This window comes from Leucopleurus acutus, assembly GCF_964270905.1.
Source record: "Leucopleurus acutus genome assembly, chromosome: 2".
Taxonomy (NCBI): domain Eukaryota; kingdom Metazoa; phylum Chordata; class Mammalia; order Artiodactyla; family Delphinidae; genus Leucopleurus; species Leucopleurus acutus.
Window position 1 is genome coordinate 128,997,568 of NC_139143.1, and position 14,205 is coordinate 129,011,772.

General features: G+C 36.4%; 1 protein-coding gene across 1 annotated transcript in view; it reads right to left on the reverse strand.

Annotated features, from left to right (window-relative positions):
• The window catches only part of TNNI3K (TNNI3 interacting kinase), a gene marked incomplete at its 3' end in the record, with an annotated part of 285,722 nt that overhangs the window by 192,158 nt on the left and 79,359 nt on the right, over positions 1-14,205 (reverse strand). The window contains exons 7-8 of the mRNA XM_082863164.1: positions 7,741-7,839; positions 3,821-3,959 (exon numbers count right to left, since the gene is read on the reverse strand). Coding sequence (XP_082719290.1) covers positions 3,821-3,959; positions 7,741-7,839 — 238 coding nt within the window. The remainder of the gene's footprint in view (positions 1-3,820; positions 3,960-7,740; positions 7,840-14,205) is intronic.

Sequence of the window (14,205 nt, forward strand, 5' to 3'; positions counted from 1 at the left end):
ATCATTTAACATTTAATGAACACTGGTTTAGGCCTTATAGCTGCTATATTTGTAGACAATAATTCTTATTTTATCAACCTGCAAGCCCTTAAGCCAAAGGGAAATCTTTAACAAAGTTCCTGAACTCCTCCTCCCAAGACTGTTATTGAAAAATAAATCTTTGAATCTTTTCTATTAATGAGTGGCTCAGAAGGACACACTTCCTTCAGAAGAATTTTCCCGGTTGTTTTGATTATCTTCCTTTTTAAGATACTTTTCCTTTGTTCACATTCTGCTGGAAGCCAGGGAAAGTCAATACCATGAGTCAAAGCTTGAGGACAGCAGGGAGTCCAGGGCATCAGGAGGTCACATGTGAGTTCTTGAGGGCCAGAGGGGACATTGTAAAGCAGAATGAAGCACAATATTCCATTAATTCATAATTTGCCTTTAGCCATGCCTGGTCCCACCCAACATTATTCTTCTCTAGTTGAATCAATAAACTTCAAAGCAGACTCTTTACTTGGTGAATTACCTGCAATGGCCTAGACATTATTCTCATCAAAGAAGATATAAAATACCAACCAAAGGGACAAGCCAGGAGAAATCTGCATCAGATGCAGTTTATATATATATATATACCCGTATTTCTGCTTCAGTCCTTCTGATCCCTTAATTTTGTCTTGGACCAATTTGCAAAAACAAAAAGTGCATATATTATTATTCTTACCTGAGGAAAACTGAATGTATGAATGATATTCTGTTTGCTCTAACATCTTATTTAGAGATTTAAGTAAAGGAAAATTTCAAGCAAAGGAATACATGTAAATCATTATTAAGAAAATATTTGGTCACTAGTCCTCTACTTTGAAGAGAGTAAATGTTCAGTAATGTCTTTTGAAAGAAAGATTGGATGAATGGGTAGGTAGCTGGATGCTACTTCTTGCTTATTTCTGCTCATTGATCTTAAAGATAAAATAAACATTTCCATATTCACCCAGCAATGTTAGGACCTCTCACCAGCTCTCTAAAGCAACTCCCAAGTGTGTCTTAAATAAATTTTCAGTAACAAATCTGTGTGATAGTTCTGACAAGACACATTTTTAAAAATAAATTACTTCTCCTTACTGACCATGCCCTAGAAATTTTTGTGACTTTCTCTAGTATCCAGTTCTCCAGTTAAGAGAACTATAGCATTCAACATTCAGATGACAAAAAATTAATAGTTTCTGAATTTAACATTTTCCATTTTTAACTTATTAAAATGATAGATTGTGAGAATTGTGTCTCTATTTTCCTCCTATGGAGTCCAGCAATATTTTGACCTTTTCAATCTCATTCGATAAGCATTGCAGTTCTCCTTTTTAATTGCCCTACGAGGTATAAGGAAGAAGACTAGAGACTTAAAACATATGTGACTGAATAGGTCAACCTCACAAACGTGTGGAACGTGCTTTCGGAAATACATTTTGGCTAATTTGCAACTTGAATTTATTTTCATTTGTGACATTCTGTTACCACGGAAACATGCTGTAAATACCAGATTTCAAATTGCACTCCTTTTGGGGTCATTCATTTATTCTTCCCCTTATGTCCATTAACCACAGGCAAAGTCCAGATCTAAAATAAATCATCTGGAGGCTTAGATACATTTTGGAATAAGTAAACCAGCTGATAATAAATCTTGTGCAGTGTCCACCAGCACAAAAGATTTTCTGATTTATTCTTTGCAATTGGTTGAAGTGCAAAAGGGACTTAAATATCAAGTGTATATTAGAAGGAAGTAAAAATACTTAAAAATCTGAGTCATGTCACTTGATTTTTTTTAAATGATTGAGTAGGAGGCATGTAGTGCTTGTGTGAGTCAGAAAGAAAATGTTAAAAATTATATGACGCTGGTATGTACCGGGAATCCAGGTGCAGTACACATTTCAATGCCTTTTGTAGAAGAGTCCTTTGATCCTGGAGACATGCTGATCATAAATGACACTCATTTTGACACCACTGAGCTTTGGAGTTGTGCAGAGGAATAAAAGGCTGAGGTTGGCCTTGATAATAAAGGAAAAATGTGAGCGGTTCCTGACCCCTTGGAAGAGTGAGGCAGTTTCAAAAACAATTATGTGTTCGGTGATTCACATTGGTGTACCTCTGCCTATCCTAAACCAACAGAATCAAATAGACTGCTTAAACAAGGTCCAGACAACAGCATTCCTTGCATCCTGACAACACAAGTTGTTTATGATAATGCTATAGAAAAAATTCCTGAGTTATTATACACTGGCTCAGAAAATGATACAAACTACGTTTCTCAAACGTTACCAAATAAAATGGCCCTGTTTCCAACATGGAAATGAAATTGCCCTAGCCTCTTGCTACAGTTGTCTCTGGGAGCCTTTGTGTTTTCCTTAGAGTAATGAAAACATTGATTAGTTTTATTAACTGAATATCAATCTCAATTTTGGACCAAGGAAATGGCAGTTCTATAGATCTGACAACCTTGTGCTTTTGGAAATGTGCATCATTTCTGCTGCAAAGGCCAGCAGTTCTTACAGCTGGGCTTTTAATTAGGTCTCTTGGGGGTCAGAATGCTGGATATGCCTGAGAGAATTTAATGACAAGATGTAACTCTGAGTGAATTTGTGTCAAAAAATTAAGTTTGTGAGGAAGAGGAAAAAAAGAGAAAGCTTTTTTTCAATACTTTCAATTTTCCAAAATTCATTTTGTAATTAAAAACTAAAAAGTTGCAGGAAATTCTATTCTACTAAATGCATCTAAAATCTTTCTGTGTATTCTAAAGGTTTTTTTCCCCAACCTGATCACATTCTAACTCTATTTCCATTAAAAATAACAGTAGTATCAAATACTGGGGAGGATGTGGGGAGCAACTGGAACTCTCATATACAGCTGTGGGAGTGAAAAATATTGCAAACACTTTGGAAAGTTGTCTGAAATTTCCTAAAAAGTTAACCATGTGCATGCCCTTTGATGCAGTAATTCTCTCTCTCTCTCTCTCTCTCTCTCTCTCTCTCTCTAAATACACACACACACACACACACAACGAAGAGGGATTAACACATATATTCACAAGAAGAATTGAATGTTTCTGGCAGCTATATTCACAAAAGTCAAACACTAGAAACATTTAACCTTCCATTACAAGGAGAACGGATAAACAGTTAAATTGTGGGAAATTCATAGAATTTTCGGTAATAAAAAAGAGCAAATTATGATTCATGCAACAACATGGATAAAAGTCAAAATCATCTTGTCGATCAAAAGAAAGCAATCACAAAATTATATCAACTTCAAGAACAGAAAAAAAGCTAACCTATAGCAATAGAAGCCAGAATATTGATTATCTTTGGTGGCAAAAGCTAGTTACTAAGAAGTGGGCAACAAGGAACTTTCCAGGTGAAAAATTTTCAACTTTCCAGATGAAAATATGTCTATATCTTGATCTGGGTGGCTTTTACATGGGTGTATCCACAAGCAAATGTTCACTTAAGTCAATATTCAGTTAAGATTTGAGAATTTTGCTATATGTAAAATTTACCTCAATTAAAAAAAGATTAGTGAATAACAAAAAGTAGGAAAAATTCAGGAAAACCCCTTATTTTTACTGCAGCACCTAATACATTAAGAGTTGAGCTAAAATATGTAAAGAAGGATTAACATATAGGTTTAATTAATATATTAAAAATAATAAATTATGACTTGTGGAACAAATTAGTACGAGTACAAGATTAATCAACTTAGATTATTCTCTAATAAATAAATAAAGTAGAAGTAAAAAGCATACATAAAGTAAAAGATAGCAAATTTCTTCTTCTAAACATAATCTTACCATCTGCTTTGTTGCCTTCTTCCACCAAGAGTTTCGCAATATTAAAGAATCCTTTTGCAGATGCTAGGTGGAGGGGCCTATCTCCGACTTCACCGCTTACATTTACATCAGCACCAAATTTCAAAAGGAGGCGGGTTACCTAAAGGATCCATGCATTTGAAATTAGTATCAAATGCCAAACAGTAATGCAATGCCTTCAGCAATAGGGAAGGAGACATATCATTTAGGTTTTCGCTTGGATAATTTTTGCCTGAAAATAACAGAAAATCCTAACTCAACTGGCCTAAACAGTAAGGAATTTATTATTATATCACCTAGCAAGAAATCTAAAACTGGAGCAATTTCAGGGTTGGGTCTTCATTGTATCAACACATAAATAACCTTCTCTCAAGTCACCCATAATCTTCTCTGAACAATCTTTTCCAAAGTTTCCTTCTGGCCAGAGCCAGCAGTGCTTACTTGATTCTTGATTTTCATAGTGGTTCCATACATAGGTCACCAATGGTAATCTTGCTACTGGGGTTCTGGGTCCTTTTTTGATTTGTGAGTAAACAGGAGATAGCCACACTAGCACCCAGCATCTTCCCAAATTAGCTGAGATTCACATCCAAGAGGACAGAGAGAGATGAAGTAAGAAACAACTCAAGAGTTTCCAGGGGTTGTTTCAGGTGATTTATGGGATTCCTTCAAATTATTTATATATTCACTTAGGAACCTTCCAAATAATTTCTCTAAAATTGACATTACCTCCTCTGTGAATTTTAGGACTCATCATAGTGATCCCAAGAGATAAGTTAGGATGCACCCATGCCATTAAAATAACAGTTATGGGAGGACTCCTCAAAAGTCTTGACCATTGTGGCATCAGCATAAAAGTGAATTCAAGCTCTAAACCTATTTTGTGGCAGCAAATAAATATATCTTGAGCAGAAGCCTCTCAAGAATATGGTATATATTCGATAGAAATTCTAGGCGAAAAATTAGCTGGGTGGGATGTGGGAAAACTTCCTAGTGCATGCAGTAGGTAAAAAACAAAGGTTCTGAAATTGGACTTCTGCTTATTAGGTATGTCACCTTGAATAAATTATTTGGCCTTTTGAAAATTCAGTTTCTTCGTTGCTAAAATGGGAATGCCTCATAGAGTTGTTGTGAGAATTAAATAAGTTATTACACATAAAGCACTTAGAAAAGTGCCTGGTATTCAATAAATGATAGCAGAAGTGGTAGCACCAATGTGGAACACATGTATTTTATCTATTTCTTGGCTAACGGGCAGACCAATACTTAATTCAAGAGAAACCTGAACAGTAGACATTTAGTCTCAAGAACCTTGCACTCCTAAGCAGATATTTCCACTTACACAGGCTCCATAAATTCTGATTATGTGACTTTATAATGGATAGAGTTAAACTATCTTTGAAATCGATTGTCTATTAAGCACTATTATTATATACCTAGGAACTACTGCTGTTGTTAAAATACTCTTCCACTTAAAATAAGTAAATAAGCAAATGGCAAGGAACATGGCACATTAGGCACATTTGTATATCGAATGTGCCATTCTCCTGTCAGCATATTTTAGTAAATGACAATAGCTTCCATAAATTACTTATGTGCTGTTTTTGCACATAGAAAGTGAGTCCCTTATCATAAAAGGGCCATCCACATTTTAGCATAATTTTATAATACTGTGACTATATATTCAGGGAAAGTAAACAAATTTAGGTCTCCACACAACATGCATAGAAGCTCTTTATGTTTCTGCTGGGTCATGAGGTTAATCGTCAAAGAGGATGACTCTACAAATAACAGGCACTGTGTATATCCTGTCTGTGCCTGAAGTCAGAAAAGTGTAAAGTTTTTTCGCCACCTGAGTTTTGGACCCAGTACTTTCAGAAGCGTTTTCAGTGCTCAGCTCTCCAGGGCACCCCAGTGCAGTCTGAGCAGCCTATCAATGAAATGAGCAGTCTCCCCTAGTTAGAGGTCACACTTCGCAGGTCTGAGACTGTCCAGGCACATGCCAGCCAGCAAAGAAATAAAGGCACAAAGACTAGAACAGCACAGAGACACAAGGAAGTTTGATTTTCAACTTGGGATCCTCAGGCAGTGCAATGGCATGACCTGTACAAAGGTAAAAAGGTATAATTCTGCTGCATAACTGAGACCAGATCTAGAGAGAGAAAATGAGGAAGAGTAAAAACAGAATGTCAAAAGAACAGTTAAGTTTTGATTATCTAATTACATTTGTATTTCTGTTTTATTTGGTTCTATTGAGTTTCTTGAGTATAGCTAAAAGATGGTGTTTTAAAAGAGCATATAAAATTTTTCTTTCAATATGTTAAGGTTGAAAATCAACGGACTGTGGAATTACAGCACCAGGCCTTGAGTTCTAGCTCCACTACTTCAGTAAATGGCCTGGACTTTATGATTTCGCTCACTGATAGAAGAGGGGTAAGAAGAGGCTCTTCGGTACAAAAGAATGGAGATGGGTTTTGGGATCAGACAGACCTGAATACATACTCCAGCTCTTCTACTTATTAGCTGCATGACTCTGGCATGCTACCTGACCTGAGTAAGCTCCATGTGTATCATTGATTAGAAGGGATAAATAACAGCTGATTTTAGGGTTGGGGCAAAATTAGAAAAAAATCCACATAAAGGCCTTAACATAGTGCCTGTCCCATAGTATGAGTTTGCTCACATGGTAACTCTTATTAAGTTCATAAGGTTGTCACGAAGGTCAAATGAAATTATTTGTTGAATGACGCTACATTGTAAACTTTAAAGCATTCTATACGTATCATTACTTAATTACAGATTATCAAAATTTATAAATATGTTTCTGATACATAACTATATATTTAAAGCAAATTATATATTTAAAGCACATTTAGTGATTGTTTTTTAGTTTATCTAGGTTATTCCATATATTAGTTTCCCATTGCCACTGTAGCAAATTACCACAAAATTATTGGATGAAAAAACCACATTTTTATTCTCTTAGAGTTCTGGAGGTCAGAAGTCCAAAATCAAGGTGTTGGCAGGCTGCATTCCTTCTGGAGGCTTTCATTTCCTTACTTTTCAGCTTCTACAGCCTGCCTGCATTCCTTAGCTTGTGGCCCCTTCTTGTATCACTTTAATGTACTGCTTCCATTGTCACATCTCCTACTACTCACTCTGATTTTCTGCTCTCTATTATATGGACCCTTGTGATTACATCAGGTCCACCCAGATAATCCAGGATAATCTCCCCATTTCAAGATGCTTAACTTGATCACATCTGCAAAGTCCCTTTTAAGGTAACATTCACAGGTTCCACAAATTAGAACGTGAACATGTAAACATATTTTGGTAGACATTTTTTAGCCTACCACATGCCAGGTTACTAGAAAAGAGGAAATTCCATTTCTAAAAGTTATCTTTTTTCAGAGAACTTTTGGAATGGGCTTTATGATTTGTTTTATTGTTAGTGTTAGTATCATCCCAGTGACATTTGTTGAGCATTTGCCAAACACTTTAAATTAATATTTCATCATAAGAGCAACCCTATGAGGTAGGTGCTATTAATAGTTTTTTTTCATTTTGTAGACAAGAAACTGAGGATCAGGGATATTATACAACCTACACATGGTCATAAAGCTAGTAATTTTTCAAATTCAGGCCGATTTCTATAGCCACCCACTTACCCATATACTCTACTGCCTCCCTCGTGTACTAAAGTAGTCAGTAAAAATGTATAACTTGGTAGCTGCTATGTTTCTATGGATCTACAAAAGCTCTTCAAGGGGGGAACTGATGAGCAGATGGCAAAACTAATTCAAAGGATATCTTAAATATCCTTTCTTCGAACCTAGTACAGTTCAAGAAAACCCTGGAACACTTAAGTGATGCCCCAGGCTTCGGAAATGCCACTGACTTACCTGTTCGTGCCCATAGTATGCTGCAATGTGCAACGGAGTGAAAAAAACTGCATCTTGAACGTTGATGTTAGCTCCATGTTGCAGTAGTACATCAGCAGCCTGGACAAGAAGGAGAGCTGGGTTAAGAGATTCATTGGTGGCATCTGCCCATCAAAATTCATTTTACAATTACAATGTACAACTCTTCTTCGGGGGTCACCATCTTAAAACACAATTTTCTTCCACCTCCCTTCTCTGCACTCTCCAATGGCTAGCTTTGGCCTAGAAAATAAAAACCAAGCCCCTCACTATCACATTCAAGGTCCTGTCAATCTGATGGTATCCTTTTAAATGTATTTCCCATTACTCCCTTTCATAAACCCAACTGTACAAACAAACTGCACTCAATTTCCTACTTCTCAGAGTCTTTGTTTACATTACTTCCTCACTCAAAAGTTCTCTTCTAGGGCTTCCCGGGTGGCGCAGTGGTTGTGAGTCCGTCTGCTGATGCAGGGGACAAGGGTTTGTGCCCCTGTCCGGGAGGATCCCACGTGCCGCGGAGCGGCTGGGCCCGTGGGCCATGGCTGCTGGGCCTGCGCGTCCGGAGCCTGTCTGTGCTCTGCGGCGGGAGAGGCCACAGCAGTGAGAAGCCCGCGTACCGCAAAAAAAAAAAAAAAAAAAAGTTCTCTTCTGTCCGATCTACAGATGTTTAAACACAAGCTAAATGCCATCTCCTCCAAGATTTCTTTACTTTCCCTCCCTTCGTTGCCAACTGACTTGCTAAAATTAAGTCTTCCTTCCTTTTAAATCTCATTTAAATTTTTTTCATGTCATTTAGAACATTTAAAAATTTATATACATGCCTTATCCTTATTAAAGAGCAAATTCTTTAAGGACAAAGTATATATCAAATTCATCTTTATAATCCTACACTAGCATGTTGCCATGCAAATAGTAATCATTCAACACGAATTTGTTGAATGAATGAATGAATAAATGAATGAATGAGTGAAAAAAAACTAGAAGGAGCTATTGGCCAATGAAAGGCACAGATTGCCAACAAATCTGCTCACCCTTTAGATTTTTTCTACTAAAGGCTCATCTCTAAGACTCTTTTCTCTAGAAAACTGATTGAAATCATTTCCTCCAGATGTGTTCATTTTCACTGTGAATTTTCTTAATGCACTCTCTATTCTTCAGTTGGTAAAATAATACACATTTGGGGAAATTTTCAAAAGTCTGTTAGACTTAGAAGAGAGAACATGAAGATGAGATCCAAGAGCTCAAGGAACATATGCTCCCACACCTCTTCTGTTCCTAGAAACAAACTGCCTCCTAAGTCAAGTTTCCTTGCCTGTTTGAATCAGAGCCCTTCAGAAGTGGTGAGGGGTCATGGACATTACATAACAAACCAGTATGTTTTAAAGAGGAAGAAATCAAGAATCAAAGGAATTAAGAAATTTCTCAAAGTCATGGAGCAAGTCAGTGTTAGCAGGGAAGTGAATCTCTAGTCTCTCACCTCAAGCTTTGTTTCCAAGTGCTCCAGAGTATTAAATAGTTCATTCATTCAATCATCCATTTGTTCATGTGTCAATACACCATTTATTGAGCATATATGAACTGAAATGATGTTATTTTACATGATTATTCTTACAGTTTATTCAATCAGTGGGGTAGCATTACAACTGATTGTAATTGTCATACGAAGAGAAAAGGAATTCTTGTTGGAACAGCTGAAATTACTGGTGGGTCCAAAAATATAATAAGCAGGTGTATAGGCTTCTATACACTCCAAGAACAATGCTTTTTGCTAAATTTGGATATTGCTGACTAATGATCAACAGAATACACAATGTGTACAGTGAGTTGTTTTTCTAATAAAAAAATTAAAATTACAATTAACACTTATTGAGGGCACATTATGTATCAGACCCTGAACTGAGTGCATAAATGGTAACTGGAGTGCCTCTGTTTCACTCCAAAACATAGAAAGATATGTTCTACTCTCCCATTTTAAAGGTGAAGAAACTGAGCCTCAGGGAGGCTTTGTAACCTATTTGAGGTCCTACAACTAGTAAGAAGCAGAACTGGAATTCAAATTTAGGCCTGTTTGACTTCGAAGTTTCTTTCCATCAGGCCCTTCCTGTGACCTTGACCTCATTAACACTAACCTTTAAGTAAATGAACTAACTGACTCAATCTCAGATAAGAGGAAGCTTTCTGAGTAGAAAGTAGAGTAGAAAGTAGAAGCTTTGTAGATTCAGCTTGGAAAGAATGCTGGAGCCATTTATATCAAATGTCTGGTATCAGACTTCACATGCCTGTGAGTTCAATCTTGGGAACCTTTAAAGGAGGTCACAAACGATCAAGGTAAATGAAGCTTTTTACAAATTCTCTTATTTTATATATAGCATAAAAGAAAGTAGACGGCATGAATTTTTATTGTAAAAAGGATTCTCAAATGTTAAAATATAGAGCCAATTTCTTAGGCATAGTTCTAGAACTTACTTTCATTCTAAAAGATAATGGCTTTTAGGCTTGAATAAATAGTCCAAAGCAATTTTTTTTTCCTCCTAAGTTTGCACTTATCCAGTCATTCAGAAGGTCAACCTTTTGCTGAACAGTCATTAATTATGAAGTGTTGGCCTTCTAAGAAACTTTCAAAATGTAAGTTTTAATGAAACCACACAGAGTCATTATTGAACTATAGGCTTTATTTAGTTTGTTTTAAAATTCAAGGAAATATTTAACTATTGAGAGCAATGTACACTGGAATTATCTGAATAATTCCACAGGTTATTTATATAAGTTGAATGCATTTATTGATTCTTATATTTCGAGTCATGATAGGGAGTGTATCTCCTAGCAATCTTATGGGGATATAATGTATCGTGATATACAAATATGTCTGTCATGTGGTTAAGACAAATGCACTCATATTGTTTAGGCTGGAACATATATCTATCAAATCATTTTTTTTTTTTTTTTTTTTTTTGCGGTACGCGGGCCTCTCACTGTTGTGGCCTCTCCCGTTGCGGAGCACAGGCTCCGGACGCGCAGGCTCAGCGGCCATGGCTCACGGGCCCAGCCACTCCACGGCATGTGGGATCTTCCCGGACCAGGGCACGAACCCATGTCCCCTGCATCGGCAGGCGGACTCTCAACCACTGCACCATCAGGGAAGCCCTATCAAATCATTTTAACCATGCTTCCCCTACTCCAGAACCTGAAAGAGCTGGTAGGTCAACTTCACCTGTTTTCCACTACATGAAGTCCCATGAAGTCCCAAACTGAATCTCTTTTATTCACCACTATGCTAAGCATAGAATAGGCATCCAAATAATGGTTGAATTGGACTGTATTTCTAGTTAAAAAAATAAAAGGAATATATATCTACCATCAGTCAGAAGGGAAGTTAAACATTAACAATTAGGACCCAATTATATGATAGAAATTTTAAACAATTCAATGAACATTTATTGATCATTTATTTTGAATTAACCTTTAGCAAATCCTAAGTGCCTGCTCCATGCCAGGAACTGTGACTGGAGTTTTACATACACTGTCTCATTAAGATTTTTGCAGGGCATAAAATTCTGTTGTACTAAAATTTTTTGAGAAAATACATAGTTTTGATTTCTTTCCCCCAAAACAATAACAAAATTACTGGTGAAATTGTATACTTGACACAAGTCTTATCACAGAAAGGATATCTTAATAATCTTTAAACTCTTTATAGAAATGAATTTTATCATACTTAGATTTGTATAACTGACATATATATCAGTACTATTATTATTAAAGAACCAAGGGGCTAATAACTTGGGCTAGTAACTTGGTATCCTTTACTGATGGAAGAAATAAGCACCAAAAATGCCTATCATTAAGTGGTCATTTTTTGAGCACAAAAAAATGGATCAGAACCCTTTGTTTTGATAGAAGGGAATTACTGTATACATTACCCTTTAAAGATATTTTTATTTGCCAGTTGACTCCTCAAAAGATCCAAGTAGAGTCTCTACAATTTCCAGGTTGTAATTTAAACACTTATTCATACATTCTGCTCTTTCTTCCTAAAAAACCTCTGTTCTCTTTCTCTGCCTATAACATACCCAGTCTCAAGGCCAAGCTCAGTTCCCAGGTTCTCTGAGAACCTTCCACAAATCCTTTACTGTATTTAGCATTTCTTTCTCTAAATACTTATACTACTTATCCTCACAACTTAATCTTTTCATTAATTATCACTGTGGGTAAATGATTATTATAACAATATCAATTTTTTAAAACTATTTTTTCATGTTCTAAGCTTGTCTCAGTGAAGTACAAGAAGGTTTGACTCCAGGTTAAAAAGATTTTTCACCTGAGGTACTGGAGTTTAATCCTTCTAACTAAAATAGCCAGACCTCATGATTTAAAATTCCAGAGATTTAAAAAGTAATGCCTACAAGAACAAAGGTCCTCATTGTTCTTGTTTGCTGAATGTTTCTCCTACAGTAGGACTTTAACTTATTGAGTTGGTCCCATTTGGCTCTCCCTCTGAACTTCATCTTATGAAAATCAATGACAGCGATGAAGAAGAAAAAAATGACTGTATCAATAGGGACTAAATGTCTCATGGAAGAGAAAGTAGAATAAGGTAAATTCTACATGGGATAAAATGGCAATCAATCAGATTAGAAATTGCCAAAATTAAATATAGTGTCTTATACTACCAAGTAGACCTTCAATAAATATCTACACTTTGAAATTAAATTTTTCTGGGCTTTAAGTGATATCTCATTTCCTATGACTTCTTTGGAGTTTTCCTCAAATTCAAACCTACACTGATGTTTTCCTTAGGATTTATAGTTTGTTTAAAGCTACAGTTTTCTCTTCTGTATATCTTTATCTAACCTTTATTACTGAGACTTATAGAGAGCAGAACCATGAAGCTATTCTGGGTTAATATCCATTTCCATTTAGTAGAAAATCTGTATTATCAAAGCTTTAGAGGAAAATGTTTTCTAAAGTTTATGTCTCAGGAATTCAAAATGATTCCAAAGATATTAACATGCAAGTGGATTTAGATTTGAAATTTTTCAATTATTTCCAGTTCTAACTTTCAATAACCAGTTCCAATTGTGTCCCATAGAACCATTGCCTTCTCTCCTAAAATTTTCAATTTCTTTTGAGAGTAGTCTACACCTTTCATTCACATATCCTCACCTCCTATTCAATCCTCAGCCCACCTACAATCTGACTTCAGACCTCACTTCTCTAGAACATGACATCAGAGGCCTACTAATTGTCAATTCCAATGGACACTCTTGGCTCTTTTCCTTATTTTAATACTTCTCCAGCATTTGTTACTATTTGTCTTCCTCTTAAGATCCGATCCTCCCTTAGATTGATTGACATAACGATCTTTGGGTTTGGTCCCTACCTCTCTGCCAACTTCTTATTGTTCCTCTATAGAGGTGACTCTCTGTTCATCTCTTAAGTGTTTCTTAAGTGTTGCTTTTTCCTCACTAAATCTTATGTTTTCTCCTGATTTCCTTTGTCTGCTTTAATTCTCTTGTATTAATTAAGTTAATACATGGAAAGAATTTGGGACATATTCTTGGTAAGCTAAGAATAAGTATTCAGTATGTGGTAGTTATTAGCTATATCTTGCCTTATACATTCTCTAGTTGATTCTATCATTACTACTACTACTGCTACTATTTCTACAACACACACAGACACAAACATACACACACACACACACACACACTCTCTCTCTCTCTCTCTCTCTCTCTCTCTCCTCTCTCCAGCTGCATGTGTTTTTCCCAGACTTCCTCCAATACAGGGTCTACCTTATTTGGCAACTCATAGTCTGGTTATATATTTCCCCTCTATTTCCCAATTACTTTTACTCTGGGTTTATACCGTCCCCTGCATTGATCTCATCTTTATCACTTGTCCTTTGATTTTTGTTAATGTGAATGAAGCATTAGAATGTGTGCTTTGAGAATATCTATGAGCTAAATGAGAATATCTCATTTAATGGTCACAACAATCTCATGGAATTGTTACTAACAGCCCCATTTTAAAAATAGGAAAAATAAGGTTAAGAATTACACAGTTTTAAGGAAAAGCACCAAAGTTTAAACTCAGACCTATAGGAGTCCAAAGTACCATACTACCCCATACTGTATTTTTTTAATTAAAAAAGATATTAATTAATTAATTTTTGGCTGTGTTGGGTCTTCATTGCTGTACGTGGGCTTTCTCTAGTTGCAGCAAGCAGGGGCTACTCTTCGTTGCGGCGCGTGGTCTTCTCATTGCGGTTGCTTCTCTTGTTGCAGAGCACGGGCTCTAGGCACGTGGGCTTCAGTAGTTGTGGCACATGAACTCAGTAGTTGTGGCTTGCGGGCTCTAGAGCGCAGGCTCAGTAGTTATGGCACATGGGCTTAGTTGCTCCACGGCACGTGGGATCTTCTCAGACCAGGGCTCAAACCCATGTTC